This window comes from Eucyclogobius newberryi, unplaced genomic scaffold (assembly GCF_026437365.1).
Source record: "Eucyclogobius newberryi isolate DKJ021-1_F unplaced genomic scaffold, fEucNew1.0.hap1 SCAF_18, whole genome shotgun sequence".
NCBI lineage: Eukaryota > Metazoa > Chordata > Actinopteri > Gobiiformes > Gobiidae > Eucyclogobius > Eucyclogobius newberryi.
In genome coordinates, this window is record NW_027315812.1 from 26,343,914 (window position 1) to 26,363,833 (window position 19,920).

Genomic DNA, 19,920 nt, shown 5'->3' on the forward strand with positions numbered 1-19,920 from the left:
GTCTTTTTTTGGTTTTGTCGTCTGCAGAGCTGCTTGTATCTCGTTTAGGAGAGGTTTGTTCTACCTGGAGACAGTGAAATATCAGGTCATTTATTTGGATTTAAATGAACTTGTTTGGCTTGTGTAGGAAATAAAAGTATAAGCATGGTTAAAAGCAAGGAATGATTTTAAATTTGGTTCTTTTTTTAATTCTTGTGAAGGAGGCAGTTCAAATGTGTACTGATGGTTACTCAAGTTTGCCTGAGTGAAAACAAATCCAGAAACATCAAGGTAAAATCAAATAAGGGATTTTGTTTCTTCACTAATTCTACTATTTTAACTGTAATATTGCAAAAAGATAATAATAATTCTGTCAACTGGCAAAGGAGAAAAGCTGGTGTGAGAGAGGAGTTAAAGAAGTTATATTTGTCAGAAAAGACAATTTATCTCTGAAAAGAAAGAGGTTCACGATACAATCTGTTTATTTTTCAACGCTATCCTCAGGCCTACACAATGGGGCTAATAAGAGTATGTTCGACCATTAGGGACATGAACGATTATGCACTATATGACAGGTGACACCTGAATATAACGTCACATAATCATCTCTTACACCAGTGTTACTTGGGGAAAATGTCTATTCCCCAAAGATTCTGACGAGGGCTTTAGGGGTTTATAGAAAAGAGGTCCAAACTAGACTATTCATTTAATGAAAAGGTTGTATGTTGTTAATTGCATCTGTAAAGTATTAAATAATTATATTTTTCATAGGTAGAAAAAGCATGTTTAGTTTGCCAGGCTATCTACGAGTAAAAAAAGAAAGTTGTGAACCACTGTTTTTTTTATTGTTTTTTTTAATTTTTCAAGTTTCAAGACACTACATTGTTCATACAGAAACAAACAGGCATTAAATAAATACATACATATTGTCTACTAGAACGTTCCTGTATTTTTTTTCAAAATGTTTAAAGTTAATTTCTGTTTTATAGATTCTTTGTTGTATTATTTATTTATAGTTTGGATTTTTTTTTGCAATCGGTGGTCGCAGTGGTGTAGAGGTTCACACATCCACCCAGGAGCGAGGTGGTTGCCAATTTAAATCCAACTCCAGTATCCATCCATGCATCCTTCTATCCTTCCTTCCCATCCGCCCCTTTCTCGTCTCAAACTCTCATTGGCCCATCGTCTGGTCCTAACCCGGGCTTGTGTCGCTAAAGCTGAGGCTGATTGAGCTGAAGGCAGTCTATTGATTCCTATTGACAGCTTCCTCAAAGGCGTTAATGAAGGGGCTCGCAATGAGGCATTTGTTTGTGTCTAATGTAGGAGAAAAGGACCTAACAGCAACAGCCTAAAGAGGGGTCTGCGTCACTTCACACAGAGCAGCAGCAACACTGTGAGACGGGGAGGGAAGGCCGTGTGGGATGGAGGACTGCCTTTTTTTTGGCAACATCTATTGGCGCTTAACACTGGGATCACTTACCGTATGTGGCCAGAAAAAATCAGACAACTAGAATAATCAGATAACAAGGATATAGCAAAAAACAGACGTGCCTCGGATCTGATTTTTGGCGTATGTTTACAGCAGTTGAACATTGTCAGAGTAGAAGCCTGTCTTTCTCTTTTGTCTTTACCACATGACTTTACTTTATTTTTTTTGCATAATTTCCCTTGTCAAAACCTGCAGCGGTGTGAACATTCAGAAAGAAATCAGATTACTCGGCTGAAGACGGCTGAAATGATGCAAAGGTTGAACAAAAGTTTTCGAACGCTCTCCTCTCCTTGTGCGAATGGATGCAGCGCTGGCGTTTAGATAACCGAGCATAACTTAAACGCCTCGTGTCTGTGTGTTGCAGTGTCCAGATGGCGGCCAGTAACCACGAGCGGATACAGCGGCTGAGGCAGGAGTTCCAGCAGGCCAAGCATGAGGACGAGCCCTACAGCCTGGACCAGCCCTGGGTCAGTGAAGCAGCACACGCACCTCCCACCCAACTTTCCCCACAATTATATAGCGATTTTTGTTGTTTTCTATTATGATCAATCTTAATAATTTCTCGAGGCTGTGGGGGGGCGTACCGGAAACAGTTTGAGAAGCACTGGAGCACACCTTACCTTCATTATTCAAGTTAACTGATTCCTTATTTGCGCCACATGCTGTTAAGTCATTGGTCTGTGGTTGACGTTCACGGTCCTATATGGAGTGGAATGGAGTGACAGCCACAAAACAAGCTAATCTGTTTTTGTCTATGGTATTATTTGCAAAGCTTCTTTTAATTCCATAAGCCCCTCACACGTTTGACAACATAATCCTTTCAAATTGCAACAGGAATAGTGAAAAAAAGGCAATTGTTTGTGTTTTCCAAAGCTTGAATAGTAAGTAGATTTTCACATTCATCATGAAGTGTGATGTTTCCCTTTTACTTTTTATTTTCCGTTGTTTGAAATTTAAAACACAGACAAAAAGAGATATCGTACAAGTGTTTAACATAGTCCAAAACATGTTGTACGGCGTTGAATTTGTCCATTTACAAATGTATTTTACGCCATTTTTCTGAATGTCAATCGTAATCAGTCCAGTACTTGATTGTCGTTTGAGTTTGTGTCGTTTGTGATGGCGTTTTCCCCTGCTGCCAGAAGTAAGTTCCAGAGGTATCCAATCACCGTGTCCATGTCAGAAGTTTTAAGGCCCAGATACATAGTTCTGAGGTCCAGTGGGATGCCAGTGCCAGAGATGATTCGTAGCGCTCAGTGCCTAATGCTCATTTTTGAGTCCCAAACTTCATGGTAACTGTGAGCCACGATTTCTCAAGCAACGAGTAATTCTCTGTAAATAGTGAGCACTTTGACATGATGTTATTTAATTACATTCAGCAACATTTCATTCAACGATTCTGATCTTTGTTACTTCTTAGACATCCCTTATATTAAAGGATATGTATCTGAATGGCTTCTGCTTTGGCCTTTTTGAATGGTAAATTATGAAAGGGCAAATTGTTGGATGAGAACCATGAAGAACCAACAGCCAAGGACAGAACATTTTTATTTCATCATGTTCTTGGATGAAAACCTCGTGGAAACTACAGTCAGTGACGAATGCCAGACAGTTGTTTCTCCATCATGGTCCAACATCCACATGATAAAGTAGGCGGGGTTAACAATTCATGATGTCATATCATTTTCTGCACTTGCGGATAAAATCGTATGCAATTCATATTTTGAATTTTAAATGCTCACAAATTTCTCACATTGAATTTTTGTAACCCTAGAGTTAATGTTTGAATTGTTTTATTGTGAAGTTTAGTCTTTTTTTAGTCTACTTTTTTTTTCTTCAGTTTAAAAAAGTTACAAAAAAATAAATAATAATAATAATCACCTTTTATATACCGGTATATTCAATGCATATACTGTATATTCATTATTCTAAATTCAATATGTAAAATTTGTTAAAAAATCTAAATCTGGTAAAACAGAATATCTTCCAACGATCATATGACCATGGGATATTTATTTAGTATTTTCATATCTGTGATGTTTTAATTAAACCTTTTTATACATTCAACAAAGAGAATAACAAAAAAAGCTCTCTAATTGAGAGTCTATTTAAAAAATTCACCTGACTAATTCACTACTTTTTCTTCCTGCCCCGAACCTGAACAGAAACTGGAGGCCTCTGTCTTTGGAAGCTTTGTCATAACAATATTTAAAAATCTCCTAGCTAATTCAACTTCACATTTCATGGTCAGTAGTTGCGGTCTTACCTGAAACTAATCACCCATTCCCTTTGTGGCCTTTGTCCCGGAAACATGACCCACTTATTCTTCAAACCAGCGCAGTAAAGTAAAAGTGTAAAGTAACCGCGAGTGGGTCGACCGTGTTTTAATTTGCATTAGGACGTGATTAAAGGGATTTTGAAATTAAAAACATCACATTTAAATTTGCTGAGCAGGCCCTTGATTGATCTGCGGCTTCAACAATGGGATTTTCCGCTCATAATTGGAAAAATGTAATCAAGTTAATCCTTTTGTTAATTTGAACTTGTCCTGCTGAGTGTGGGAAGGGGAGAGAAGTTGCTCGGTTGCCTCTTCGCTGTTGGAAATATAATGAATTTGAATGATTGTACATCTTCTAAAACTATCCACTTTTTTAAGCTATAGTTACAGTTTAGTTTAGCAGCTATTTTTATCATGATGTTGTTGAAAAAGTGTCTCTGATTGGCTAATCCACCTGTCAATCACGTTCATCTGAACTTGCGGCGGCTGGACAGGCTAATTCAGAATACAGTTTTTCCGGACTATAAGTTTTTTCATAGTTTTGGCCGGGGTGCGACATATACTTATATTTATACTTATATGGTTATACTTTTACACCGGAGCGACTTATATGTGGTATTATTTGTTATTTTCACACTTATTTCATACTCCAGTGCAACTTATATATGCTTTATTCTTCTCTATTATGCACTTTTTGGCTGGTGCGACTTATACTCCAGTGCGACTAATAGTTAGGAAAATATGGTACTTTTCTAAAATCAACACAAGACATCACTGTATTGGATGACACAATTTGGGCTTCAAAATGCACAACATTAGTCACAAAAATTTTAAATGGTGTGTGCAATTTTTCTTTTTTCTGGTTCTTAAAGCAGAACTGCGCAATCCTGGTAATAGAGCTCCCCTGCATCTCCTAATATATTGTCAGAAAAACAATGCAAAACTGTTTTTTTTTCTTTCTTTAACAGAAATAAAACAGTAAAATCACATACAAAAACATTCACATTGCCGAATGAAAAAAAGAGCCAGGGTTTCTCAGGAGAGTTCGTCTTCGGCTCGATGTTGGCAAACGTTGCAAGGCTGGTTTTCTGCCCAAAGACAGGAGGGGGCGACGCTTCAAACGCCACGACATGTTTAACCATCACAAGGGCTTTAAACGTTCAATAAGGTGAACATTATACTTAGTTCTGTTTTGACCTACTATTTCAGTTGACCCCTTAACACAAAAATAGGCTACCCCAAAAATGATAACGTTTGATTTGTATTAATAATTTGGTAGCCCAGCAAATAAGAATGTATATTTACCACTCCATTTGAAGAGTGTTAAGCCTTGTTCATTGCATACAATTAATTCCCTATTTCATCTGAGGCCCGTGTTGGGAACCAATCAGTTACATCCATCCATCCATCCATCTTCTGCCGCTTTATCCGGGGCCGGGTCGCGGGGGCAGCAGTCTGAGCAGGGACTCCCAGACTTCCTTCTCCCCAGACACTTCCTCTAACTCCTCCGGGGGGATCCCGAGGCGTTCCCAGGCCAGCCAAGAGACATAGTCTCTCCAGCGTGTCCTGGGTCTTCCCCGGGGCCTCTTCCCGGTGGGACATGCCTGAAACACCTCCCGAGGGAGGCGCCCAGGAGGCATCCGGAACAGATGCCCGAGCCACCTCAGCTGGCTCCTCTCGACGTGGAGGAGCAGCGGCTCTACTCCGAGCTCCCCCCGTGTGCCGTGCGCCCAGCCACACGGCGGAGGAAACTCATTTCGACCGCTTGTATCCGCGATCTTGTTCTTTCGGTCACTACCCAAAGCTCATGACCATAGGTGAGGGTAGGAACGTAGACCAACCAGTAAATAGAGAGCTTTGCCTTTCGACTCAGCTCCCTCTTCACCACAACAGTCCGATGCAGCGACTGCATCACTGCAGCCGCTGCACCGATCCGCCTGTCGATCTCACGCTCCATCCTTCCCTCACTCGTGAACAAGACCCCGAGATACTTGAACTCCTCCACTTGGGGCAAGGACACCCCACCCACCTGGAGAGGGCAAGCCACCTTTTTCCGGTCGAGAACCATGGCCTCGGATTTGGAGGTGCTGATTCTCATCCCAGCCGCTTCACACTCGGCTGCAAACCGTCCCAGTGCATGTTGCAGGTCCGGGTTTGATGGAGCCATCAGGACAACATCGTCTGCAAACAGCAGAGATGAGATCCTGTGGTCCCCAAACCGGACACCCTCCGACCCCCGACTGCGCCTAGAAATTCTGTCCATAAAAATTATGAACAGAACCGGTGACAAAGGGCAGCCCTGGCGGAGTCCAACATGCACTGGGAACAGGTCTGACTTACTGCCGGCAATGCGAACACAGCTCCTGCTCCGTCATACAGGGACCGGACAGCCCTGAGCAAAGGGCCCCGGACCCCGTACTCCCGAAGCACCCCCCAAAGGACACCCCGAGGGACACGGTCGAAAGCCTTCTCCAGATCCACAAAGCACATGTGGACTGGTTGGGCAAACTCCCATGAACCCTCGAGCACCCGATGGAGGGTATAGAGCTGGTCCAGTGTTCCACGACCGGGACAAAAACCACTCTGCTCCTCCTGAATCCGAGGTTCGACTATCGGTCGGATTCTCCTCTCCAGTACCTTGGAATAGACCTTACCTGGGAGGCTGAGGAGTGTGATCCCTCTGTAGTTGGAACACACCCCCCGGTCTGCCAGTCCAGAGGCACGGTCCCCGAACGCCACGCGATGTTGCAGAGACGTGTCAACCAAGACAGTCCTACAACATCCAGATACTTTAGGTACTCAGGGCGGATCTCATCCACCCCCGGAGCCGTGCCACCGAGGAGTTTGCGAACAACCTCAGTGACTTCAGCTTGGGTGATGGATGAGCCAGCCTCCGAGTCCTCAGTCTCTGCTTCCTCTTCGGAAGACGTGACTGAGGGATTAAGGAGATCCTCAAAGTATTCCTTCCACCGTCCGACGACATCCCCAGTCGAGGTCAGCAGGCCTCCACCCGCACCGTAAACGGTGTTGGTGAGACACTGCTTCCCCTCCTGAGGCGCCGGACGGTTTGCCAGAATTTCTTTGGTGCCGACCGATAGTCCTCCTCCATGGCCTCCCCGAACTCCTCCCAGGCCTGGGTTTTTGCCTCTGCGACAGCACGAGCCGCGGCTCGCTTGGCCTGCCGATACCCCTCGATGACCTCCGGAGACCTACAAGCCAGAGTGGCCTGATAGGCCTCCTTCTTCAGTCTGACGGCATCCCTTACTTCCGGTGTCCACCACCGGGTTCGGGGGTTGCCGCCACGACAGGCACCGGAGACCTTGCGACCACAGCTCCGAGCAGCCGCATCAACAATGGAGGCGGAGAACATGGTCCACTCGGACTCAATGTCCCCAGCCTCCCCCGGGACATGGGAGAAGCTCTCCCGGAGGTGCGAGTTGAATACCCTACTGACAGAGGGCTCCACTAGACGTTCCCAACAGACCCTCACAATGCGCTTGGGTCTGCCAAGTCTGTCCGGCTTCCTCCTCCGCCAGTGGATCCAACTCACCACCAGGTGGTGATCGGTTGACAACTCTGCCCCTCTCTTCACCCGAGTGTCCAAGACACGCGGCCGGAGGTCTGATGACACGACAACAAAGTCGATCATTGACCTCCGGCCTAGGGTGTCCTGGTGCCATGTGCACTGATGGACACCCTTGTGCTTGAACATGGTGTTCGTTATGGACAATCCGTCGCTAGCACAGAAGTCCAATAACTGAACACCGCTCGGGTTCAGATCGGGGAAGCCGTTCTTCCCGATCACCCCTCTCCAGGTGTCACTGTCATTGCCCACGTGGGCGTTGAAGTCCCCCAGTAGAACAACGGAGTCCCCGGTCGGTGCACTGTCCAGTACCCCTCCCAAGGACTCCAAGAAGGCCGAGTACTCTGCACTGCTGTTCGGCCCGTAGGCCGCCACAACAGTGAGAGACCTGTCCCCCACCCGAAGGCGGAGGGACGCGACCCTCTCGTTCACCGGGGTAAACTCCAACACGTGGCGGCTGAGCTGAGGGGCTATCAGAAAGCCCACACCAGCCCGCCGCCTCTCCCCGCGGGCAACACCAGAGAAGTGGAGCGTCCAGCCCCTCTCGAGGAGATGGGTTCCAGAGCCCAAACTGTGCGTGGAGGTGAGGCCGACTATATCTAGTCTGTATCGCTCAACCTCCCGCACAAGCTCAGGCTCTTTCCCCCCCAGCGAGGTGACATTCCATGTCCCCAGAGTTAGTCTCTGTGTCTGGAGATCTGGTCGCCGAGGCCCCTGCCGTCGACTGCCGCCCAGATCTCTCTGCACCGGCCCCTTATGGATCCTCCCGCGGGTGGTGGGCCCACGGGAGGGCGGCCCCACGTCGCTCTTTCGGGCTGTGCCCGGCCGGGCCCCGTGGGGTAAGACCCGGCCACCAGGCGCTCGCCATGGAGCACCCATCCCAGGCCTGGCTCCAGGATGGGGCCCCGGTGACGCCGATCCGGGCGACGTAAACTGCCTTGTTTGTGTTGTCATCATAGGGGGCTTCTGAACCGATCTTTGTCTGACCCGTCACCTAGGACCTGTTTGCCTTGGGAGACCCTACCAGGGGCATGAAGCCCCCGACAACATAGCTCCCGGGATCATTCGGGCACACAAACCCCTCCACCAGGGTTAAGGTGTCGGTTCAAGGAGAGGCCAATCAGTTACATAATAAATGCAAAACAACAATACCACAAGCAAAACTAGTTATATTTAAGCTTATGTTGCATTTTTCACACTATAATGATTCAGAATATCGTAGTCAGTAAATATTTCCCAACATTATGTATAAATAACTTGTTTACTTTTACTTACATAGATATATACGTTGATGTGTTGATAGTTCTGTGTTAAAGGAGCTCTATGTCATGTTTCTGATGTTTCTGCCATAAAACTTCACTCATCCCTGATACATTTCAAGATCTTTCTCTCCGTTGTTGTGCATCCGGTACATTCTATGACTATTGCCCCACCCAGAGTGTTGAAATGCCCCCTAATCCATGTGTAATGTATGTCTATATGGTGAAACAAGCCCGCTTTAGTCCTGTTTGTTTTATCGCACTGTAAAATGTAACGTGATGCCTTGAGAAGCTGGCAGCTGCTCCCGTCCTGGCTCGTAACCATGGCAGGAAACCATGACGACATAACCTTGAGTGAGTGTAATGGAGCGGTCGCTGTCTTTTAGAGCCTTTTTTCGCTTTGAACGTTTACAGAAGAGCCTTTTACAAGCTGTGGACAGAAAGATTTTATGGTGTTTTAAAATAAAGGACAATTAATCGCATTGTGACTTGTCAATTTTTAGTCGGATTTTGATCATCGTAATGGTTCTCTGGACTATACACACAAATACTCAAAAACATTAGTATTATTAAATCAAAATGTCAAAACTGAATAGACATTTTTTGATTTTCATGCAAAAAAACTTTTATTTTTGTAAATATTCTTTCTCTAGAAGCCCATTCCCATATTTCCACTTTTATTTGGTTGATTACTATATGCATTAAAAGTACTAAAATCATTGTTTGACTAGTCGACTAATTGAAAATCACTACTAAACTTGACTACTAAAATAATAATTTGTTGCAGGTTTCACATTATACATGTTTGTAGCTTCATTTCGATATTGCTGTGGAACATTTGACCTCATTAGTGAGTCACTGGCGAGAACATCCTGGGTTAGACTGTGTGTTTTTTTTTAAATATAGCATTATTTTTAGGTTTATAATGTTTGTATAGATCACATCAATCAGGAAATTACCCAGCAAACACTGGGCAAAAACTCATCTAATGTCACCATGTTTTTTATTTGACAAATTAAATGATACAAGAGTGACTTTATTTTGTTGAATTAATGTTTAGAGAGTCAAAAAAGTTGTCTCTTGGACTGGAATGAGTGTCACTTCCTGTCATTTTCTACATGAAGTTTTCAATGTTTTCTCCGCAGATACCAACTCGATTTGTGTAAAACTATAATGTATATGTACACCAGGTATAAATACACCAAATAAAGTCAAAATTGGAAAAACGTAAAAACCTGTCAAGGAGAGAAATGTAATCAGTTCAAATCTGTTATGATCTCAGCACCGTGTCAGTTATAAAAGTGTGCGTAGCTTTCATTGTTCCTATTGTTTATCTGTTTTCTACAACTATTTACTAGATTGTCGATGTATTCAGTCAAATAAATATAAACCAGAGTTGTAGACTTTTATATTTGTTAATACACCGTCGCAGCTGTTTCACATTTTAGACCAGTTTTGAGTTTCTACAGGAGCTACATACTGTATCTAGCCGACCTTTTGTGCGATTATGTGTGAACCGTCCACGAAACATGAATGGAAAAAACCATGAGCACGTTTACGCAGCGGAGAATATAAGAACTCCCTTCAATGTGAGCCGGGTCAGGGCTAAACGCTGGTACATTATGCTATCTGACTCCTCCATTATAAAAACAGCTCTGTCAATTTGCCGCTACACGCCACCAAGTCTGGCTTCGCCCATGTTCCTCTAATCGCTGTGGACAGATATCATACGGCTCGGGCTCTTCTGGCTCCTAACAAGTGCTTTCATTGCGGATCTATGACGGAACATAAAAGATGGGAGAATAAAGCAGAATTCTACGCAGAGGGCCGGGTTTATGTCTTATTAGCGGCTGAAGAATGGAGTGGTGCGGCGCGCAGACATGTCAACAATCGCAGCCAATTAGAGCGGAGGATACAGAGGGGACGGGCTGAGTGGACAGGAACCAAAAGGAGGTGATATCGGAAGAGATGAAAGATGGTGTTACATTTTCCCAGTGGACTGATAAAGAAGCTGTAGAGAAATCATGGGCAGATGTTCAGAGGATGGTGGTATATGTTTGTTTTCATGGGTTTTAAGCTGTGGAAATTGTCCTCGTCGTCATAGCGATTAAGCAAATTCTGAAAGGAGAAAGGTCCTCGCAAAGTGCTTTGAATCAGGAAGGAATGATTTGCCTGAAACACAAAAATAACTTAAAATTGTATTATTTATTTATTCTTAATTTTTTTGGAGGGGGACTGCATTTATTTTGGGTACTTATTTACTTTCATTTTAATGTATTTTGTATTGATTGATTAAAATGTTTCATTCATCGAGTCGAAAGGCAAAGCTCTCGATTCACCGGTCAATCTACGTTCCTGCCCTCACCTATGGTCATGAGCTTTGGGTAATGACCGAGAGGACAAGACTGGGGATATAAGCGGTCGAAAGGAGTTTCCTCCGCCGGGTGGCTGGGCGCTCCCTTGAGGTCCTGTGGAAGACCCAGGACACGCTAGAGGCACTATGTCTCTCGGCTGGCCTGGGAACCCCTCAGGATCTCCCCGGAGGAGTTGGAGGAAGTGTCTGGGGAGGGGAAAGTCTGGGAGTCCTTGCTTAGACAGCTGCCCCCACGACCCGGCCCTGGATAAGCGGAAGAAGATGGATTATATTATTGTTTTAAGTTGTTTGACTAGCAATGTATTTATGTATTAATTTATTTATATTGTGCTAGTTTTTTGTTGCAAATAATGTATAAGTAAGTGAATACTGGATTATGGTAAAAATATGGTAATGATATTTCTACAAAGGGCTGCCAAGAGTTTCTTTTTTCAGGCATTTTTTAAAGTTAATAACAAGATCCATTTGTGTTTCCTTAGAAATGAAGTTGGTATCTTGAACAAAACAAATTGAAGGGATTTTTTTTTTTTGCATTCAGCTGTGTTTTATGACGCTACTGAACTAAGTTTTTACATTCTGTTGTTTTTTTAGTTTAGTTTTTTTTTAAACATTTTTAGCACACTTAACAAAATAGAAACATTCTGCTATGTTTTATGAAGCTATACACATTTTTATATTCTGCTTTTATGCTGCAACTGAACTAAGTTATGTACATTGTTCGTTTTTTTATGCAGATAATTTACTATTTCTTTATGTAGCTACTGTTCTCAGTTTTTACATTTAGCTGTTTTTGTTTTTCCATCACCAGTTGTTACTGCTCTGTCCCTCAGGTAGCCTCATTCTGAGCTCTTTATTCACTTTAAACTCTACAGGGTCAAACTGCTGCCAAAGGTATTTTCCGTCTCTGTTGTCTACATTTCTTCATTGCTTTTGTCAGCTCCTCTCCTCCTCGGGTCATGTGGTGCACACTATATCCACTTGCTTCTCCACGTTTTCCTCTCTGTAATGTTTTTAGGGTGTACTCCACAAACTGTCCATCATTGGGGCAGGTTTGGGGTAGATTTTGGAGGGTCCGGTCCCCCTGGTGCTGAGGTCAATCTCTAATGCCTCTAATGGAACAATGACCGGGACATAAGCTAGCATTTGTGTCTGATCCACAAGATCTATTAGTACAGCAAAACATACTTTACACTGAAGGCTGCCCTTAGGGTTAGGGCGGAGCCAATATAACAATTACCTGACTGTCGCTCCTCACTCTCTCCCCCATTTTATGTGCTGTTCAATCAAATAAACCTACTTATAATATACTATTTTCCTAGTTAACCAAAAAAGACACACAAAAATAGATGCAATACATAAAAAGATTAATAATTTTTGCTTCAAGATTTGTTTTTATACCTGATTTTCATTCATCTGTCTAAATTAGCTTAAAATATCAGCAAAAATAAGAATACTTTATGATAAGTATACCTTTAATAGCATTCATAAAGACTTACGAAACTTCAGTTTATTAAGAATGGGTTAGGGTTAGTAATTACTTAATCAATACACAAATACCTCACCCCTTAATTAAGTATCATGTTCATTATCAATTAGGTCTTTGTTCATGCTTTATTAAGGCTAATTAGGTATATTTATTATAAAGTGGCCAGTAGTATTGCTGGGGAAACAAGACATACAGTTTTACCTCCATACGTTATGATTATGATTATGATTATTATATAGATTACAGGACATTTTTGCAGTGCCCCCCCTCCCCCCCTCACAGTTCTTGGAGAGGGGATTTCCACATGTTTTGTTCCTTCGCCTTTTGCACTAATAAATGCCTTGGGCATTAGCGCTGGTATGTTGGAACTAGCACATCCACGGAAGCTTGTAAAACGCCTTATTTATATGAATTCTTTCCTTTCTATTTGGAAGCTAAGGGTGCTGCCAAGCTACAGCTGACAATAAACAGAAACACAAGTGAAGCCCGGCATTAAATCATTAGAATTCACTGAGGTAGGCAAATGTGGAAAAGGGTATTCAAGCGTGTGATGTTGTGTCCAGAAGTGTAATGAAAGTGTTTTTTTTTTTTTTTACAAAAGCATTGCTGAGTACGTTTGGCAACCTACAATTTTTGTCTCAAACTTATGTGTCTTTTTTTTTTTGCCATGTCAGTTTTAAATATCATAATTATTTTTTATGGATATATTACGGTTAGCCATATCTGTCCCGCATGTCATAGTATCTGTCAAACTAGCCCATGTCTTGTATATGTCCAAAACTAGTTCAGTCCAATGCTTGATAATCGGTGCTGTCATTGTCATAAATGGTTCTTCTTATGGCCTTTTTGCTGCCACCAAAATTCCTTCCACAAGTATCTATTGATCCCCAAGTTTGTTTTTTAAGCAATAATTCATTTGCAAATGTAGCTGATTAAAGTTCATTTGCATATCCCTTTTTCAGATGTAGAATAATGTAAATAAATAAAAACAATATATACATTAACATTGCAAATACAATCTCTTGATATAGTCAGATGTCCCAAGAGTCACATGTCCAAGAAGTAAGAAGAAAAAAAAAGGGCTGGTTTCAAAATAACAATAAAAAAGCATTCAAACTTTGGAGATTTGCTCAGGATTTACTGATAAGGGCTAAAAAATAAGGAAACAAAATCTCATTGGTTGAAAATACAAGTAACTATTAACATTGTGACTTTTTATTAGATTAGATCATTGTATTCTTGTTCTTTATATGTTCTGTGCGACTGGTCCTGTTCTAGGTTCTGGGTTTATTACGTTTAAATTCAAAAGAAAAACAAAAACACACTAAAAGAAAATAGACTCCAGCTACACTGAAACACAAAAGAATATACCGGTAGTATTTTCAGAGTTCTCCCAAATGTAAGCCCCCCTCTCGCTGATATCCCAAGGAGGTCTGGTGATAAGCAGGAGCGTTTAGCCCGGTTTCCTGCCTGGGTCGAGGAACAGACGGGGAGGCAGCAGACCACACCAGTAGAGGGATGTTCACTGCGCCCCAAGCTACTCACAGTAAATGGGCCAGAGCGATTTAATAAACTATAGAATTGGGTCGACACGAGGAGTTTCGCCCACACAGAGGAGAAAATGTCTGCCGTCTGATCACCCGTATGGGACTTTAATTACTCACAGAACGATTGTTTTGCTACTGAACTGTTGGCACCACCCACTTAATTCCTTTGTTCACCCAAATGCTGAACCGTGACGGAGAAACAACTGTCTGTCTCAAAGTTCTCTCCAACAAAATACCTTTTAAAATGTAAAATGCTTTGTCCTCATTTTCTTTCACAAATTGATGCTTTTATAATATTCTGGAGTAAAAAAGTGAATTGCCACGGGCCCTTTACTGAATGTATAAATCATTAAATAAATAAATGATAAATGATTAGAATGATTGTATTATATTTGTTTTACACAAATCACATATTTAATAGAAGTGGTAATATTGTCACATTGTTTGCACAACTAGCATTAGCAATAGTCACATTGTAAGTGTCATTGCCCAATTTGGAACCAGGCTGTTGCTATGGTAACCATAGCTGGGCCAAACAATTTTTTTAGATTCCATCGATCAAATCTCTTGAAATTATAGTAATACATAATAAGTGTTTTACTGATAAAAATGTACTCAAAGTCCGGTAAAATGTTAATTAGCAAGTGAAAAATCAGGTGTTAAACGGCTAACTGTGACAATAATTAGCAAAAACGATCACTTTTGTCTCTCTTTTCAAGGATACATTAAAGTAGTCAAACATATACAACACGTGAGGGACTATACTCATGAAAAAAGGTGTAAAATCAGACAATGACAGAAGTTTAAAGCCTTTTTATAGCAAACCCAGATATTAGGCTAGTTTTGGCTGCGCAAATTAGCGGCCATTTTGTATTTTTGAATTTGTGCTAATTAGATTATCTTAATGTAAAATGAAAACATCTCATCTCAAATTATGAATTACATTTTGATGCAATAGGCCAATGATACAAGAATCACCATCACAAAACATAATTTCAACTAATCTTTGGCTGAATAGCATGAAACACACATGAAAGCTAATGTACAGTTTAGCTAGCACCAACATCTTGCCTCTCACTTTGATATGTTAAAACATTCTCAACTTTCAAACCCTCGTCACATTGTAATCCAAACCACATCTGCTTCCTGCTCTGGATTTCTGATCGCTGTATATAATTGTCATAATTATGTCCCTCCTGGCTCCCCGTATTTTGTTTTAACAGGTGGACAATTCTCTTTCTAAACACTGCACCTACGCCATACAGAGTACATAGGACCCTACAGCGCCAGAGTGACATCATTCTTCACCTTATTGGATCAAAACCACCCTGGATGTCACACAGATTGGATTTTTTTGGACAAATGTCATGCTAAATGTGCTTCCTTGCCTTATGGAATAATCTGATTCTCTTCCTGGATAATACCATTAGATTGACTGATTTCTCTACCCTGCCTACAGATCATGAGTTCCTTTGGCATATAGAAAACCTTTTTTATTCTGCATTTTTAAGGATATAGATATCCTCAGTGGTAATAGAAAAGGCCATCGTGCCTCCAGTAATTCAATTCTGTTTTGTCTAAAAATGTACGATAAATTATACTTTTTGCCTGTTGTCTTTTCTCATTTTTAAAATAATCAAACAGACGAACAGACATTACTCCCATTTACCTCCACTGCATAGGTGTATTATTACATTTGTGTTGATTTCTTATAGAGTTCTAAATGGACAGGCCAATCACAATCACTGATTTGCTGTGCCCCTAAACTGTCCAATCTTCAGGTCAGGACGTCTTGATGGTCCCAACGACCTGCATTAAAACCTGGGAGAACCTGTCCTTTCAGGCGGCTGAGCCCAAATAATGAAACGCCCTCATTAGATCCTTTTGTATATAAAATGTTTGTATTTTTTATTTTTGTATTATCTTTATGTTGCACTATTTTTATCTGTGAAAAGTGCCTTATGAATACAATCTTACTTACTGACTTACTAGAAAGCAACAAGCATCTATTAGTGCCATCGGTGCAATAGCTGTGCTGCTAATTTGTCTTTTTTTTTTTTTTATCATACTTCAATTCCCACTCATATCTATAAATCTAGGCAGGATTTGAAATCAGATCGTTCCCCATGAGCTTGTTACCAATTGTAATCACACTAAATCAGACATCAGAGACCAAAACTACAGAGTCCAGCCAATTGTCTGTTCTCCAACGGGTTCAGAAACCGCTTCAGATTGAATTGTAGCTCATTTTAATCAAACGTTTTAGGAAAAATAGGCCCTGTACATCACTTTACTGTCTTAATAAACCGTCCAAAACAAAAGTAGCTAGTTTTAAAACAGTTTAAAAAGAACTTTCTCCCTCAGCTTTCTGAGACTGTACCATGTAAAGCTAACAACAACAACTAGCATGCTAACAGTGTGCTTCCTGGTTTTTCAAATCAAATCAAATCAATTTATTTTTGTAAGGCCCAAAATCACAACAACAGTTGCCTCTGAGGGCCACAGGGAGAAATGAATCAACAATGTCTGTGGTGGCGATGATGTCAGACAATGTCTGTGGTGGCGAGGGACGATGTCCCAGGGTCCTCTGTCCTTAGACTCTCCTTCTCGGCCAGGAAAAACTACAAAAAAAACCTCTTTGGGAAAAAAGCGTAGAAACCTGGAGGAGTTCCAGTGAAGGAGAGATCCGACTCTCACAGACGGACAGACGGACACGAGGGAAACTGGAGCTGGACCCACTCTTCAGGCAGATGAGGGACCGTCTGAGTCGAGCTGGACCCACTCTTCAGGCAGAAGAGGGACCGTCTGAGTCGAGCTGGACCCACTCTTCAGGCAGATGAGGGACCGTCTGAGTCGAGCTGGACCCACTCTTCAGGCAGATGAGGGACCGTCTGAGTCGAGCTGGACCCACTCTTCAGGCAGAAGAGGGACCGTCGGAGGCGAACTGGACCCACTCTTCAGGCAGAAGAGGGACCGTTTGAGTCGAGCTGGACCCACTCTTCAGGCAGAAGAGGGACCGTCTGAGTCGAGCTGGACCCACTCTTCAGGCAGATGAGGGACCGACTGAGGCGAACTGGAGCCACTCTTCAGGCAGATGAGGGACCGTCCACACAGGGCAGGGACCACTTCACCAGGGGAGGGGCATCTGGGTCCACAGGTCCTCAGGAGTGAGAGAAAGAAAAGAAGGCGGTGAACAGTTTGCAAGTGGAATCAAAAAATAAATATTGTTTGATAGCATAAGTAGTCAGAAGAAGAGGATAGTGCTCAAGCTGCCATACTTCCCCCAGCATAGTTACTCCTAGGGCAGCGTAGCTGAAGCTGTGGGTTTATCTTTCTGTTCCTAAGTTTTTGGCCTCATTTTGACCTTAAGAACTGCTTTTAGAACATACTGTGTCTGTACTGAGGCAAAACAAATCAAATTTCCCTGCACTAAATGGAAAACAAAAATGTACAGCCTCTTTAACTTTTCTAATTTAATTTATTGTGTTAATGCCCATCTATTTTCATCATTATAAAACCCGTAAAATTGTGAAATGCAAAGGCCAAAGTAACACAAATAACTTCAAATTAGCACAATCATGAATGATATAGCCCTTAGAAATCATCCAGCGTGCGTGACTATTTAATTCTTTCACATTTGGCCCAGTTAAATCCATTCCTGCGTTCCCCAACACTTCACTCGATACTGTGGCTTTGCGGATGTTGTTGCAGTGAAAACCTAAAACAGATGAGTCCAATTCTGCGCACCCACGTGTACGACTATTAAGCTTTTAGTCCTGGACGGCTGGAGAGAGACGCGCGGTGAAAACGTAATGGTTGTGTTATTGCAGCTGTCTGGGGGGAAGAAGGAAAGCGGCCATTTTGAAAAACACAGGACATTTTTACAAGTTGACGTTTTAGTAGTTGACAGGCCTTCAATCAAACTCAACACAAGCACAAGGAACACATTTACAATTCCAGCCCGGCCAATTCAGAGTGATTTAGACAGGATTTGATTTCGATTTAGCACGTCGGTGGAAATGTACTAGCAACATGTGGTATCATTGTTCCAGAAAATACGCAGACTTTTGAGGTGAGAATAGACTGTGCCATTTGCTGCGGGATTAAGTCAAGTTTGAGATCATATTTGAGAGAAAAAAAGACTCATTTTAGCAGAAGTGGGACCAAATAAGTTCATGTTATAAGCTTGTATTTTTGAATACTAGGCTACATTTAACTAACAATTGTAGATTTTTTTTTCATTTAATTTTTTAAACAAATATTTCTTTTTGCGCCAAAGCACCAAGTTGTCTCCATTCAAAGCGCTCCAAGTCAGAAGTTTTCAAGTTGAGTCCCAAATGTCTGACTTGACTCCAAGTCACGATTTGCTTGTCCACACCTCTGAATTTCAGTATATTATTAATAAAGGTGCACTATGTAACATTTCAAGTCAAGGGTCCGTTACCAGCTTGTCACCATGGAGATAGTATTGCCTTGTCTGCAGTGTTCCACGTAGGCAACTAAACGTATCGACCAAGCTCTTTTTCATTACTAAGTTTCATCATCACAAAACATATTATACTCATTCATTCTTACTGTGAGCGGGCTTGCCTCTCCACAGATCCGAATTGGAACTTGTCCTCGTGGCGTCACCGGCTTGTCTCCATGGAGATAGATACGCTTCAATGCAAAGCAATAAACAGTATGCAGTGCACCTTTATTTATGTATTTTCCCAAGACAAAACGGGGTAAAATCCGATTTCTATCCATTAGGACATAAGTAACCATTTCTTTCAGGCCAGGTAATTGAACCTGTGACCTTCTGGTTGTAGGGCCCTTATTGTTATATTTGAACATGAAGTACATTTTCCGATTCCAAAAGTACTTCACCAAAATCCCTGAGTCAGAGTCATCTACCTCAGTGATCAGCAGACGCAAATGGTTAGCTCATTAGCATGTTAGCCGTTAGCTTGTTCACAGTTCTGAGCGGTGCCGAGGGAGAGAATGTTTCCATGGCGACAAACACAACAAACCCAGGTGATGCGGCAAATGGTACACTCGACTCTTATGTGAAAAAGCCAATATTAATGTTGTGCGTAATGTTTAAAAATAATAATACTATGTGTTTTTTTGGGTTGCCATAATTCCTGCTCACATTTCTGTCCTTGGGTAAGAACTCCATGCTATCCACTGATTCCCAACTCTTATTATTTCCCCCCCTCAGAATTATGAACATATTTCTGCAAATTTGGGAGTTATTTGCAACACAGTCCTTGTGTTTTCCCTGCCTTTCCCAAATGTCTACTCTCTTGCTTTCAACAACCTCTTTTATCATCTGTAGTGTAAAAGAAAAGCTTTCGTGGTCACAGGTGTATTTTCCTGCGTTGTGCTAATTACAGATGCTAAAGTGGCTAACTAGCGGCTAACTAGCATCTCCCCGCGGACAGTGCAATACTCCGGAGGCTCCACACTGTTGTACCACCTGTCGTGCTCAGGGAAATCTGCTCCATCGCGCTCCATATGGGCCTCTTTATGCAAAACAATGGACTATATATAAACTAAACATGGACTGAAGCTTGTCTAAAAGTGGGACAAATTTGGACTACATTATATTTAGTAGGTTCAATACATTATGAAGTGAATAGATTGTGAATAGATGAGAGTAAAAAAGCAATAGGCTTATTGCCTTTGACTACATGTTTAGCGTTTGTTTGCTCTCTCTCTGAGTCTTATTTCTGTTCTATGTTCCTTTTAGGTTGTTGTGAAAAATGAATGATAGTGGTAGAGTTGGATAGATTATATACATTTGACTAATACTCGTACCGATAATTTTTTACGTGTTTATTTGTTTCATCATAATTTTGTAATATTCAGATAAGTATTGGGACAGTCCTTATTATATATAAATAAAAAATGCATTAAAATGGCGAACAATACAACTAAATC

At 41.9% G+C, this 19,920-nt stretch overlaps 1 protein-coding gene across 1 annotated transcript in view; it reads left to right on the top strand.

Moving 5' to 3' along the window:
* LOC140364812 (partitioning defective 3 homolog) overlaps nucleotides 1–19,920 on the top strand; it is a 554,921-nt gene that overhangs the window by 518,241 nt on the left and 16,760 nt on the right. The window contains exon 22 of the mRNA XM_072451184.1: nucleotides 1,833–1,935. Coding sequence (XP_072307285.1) covers nucleotides 1,833–1,935 — 103 coding nt within the window. The remainder of the gene's footprint in view (nucleotides 1–1,832; nucleotides 1,936–19,920) is intronic.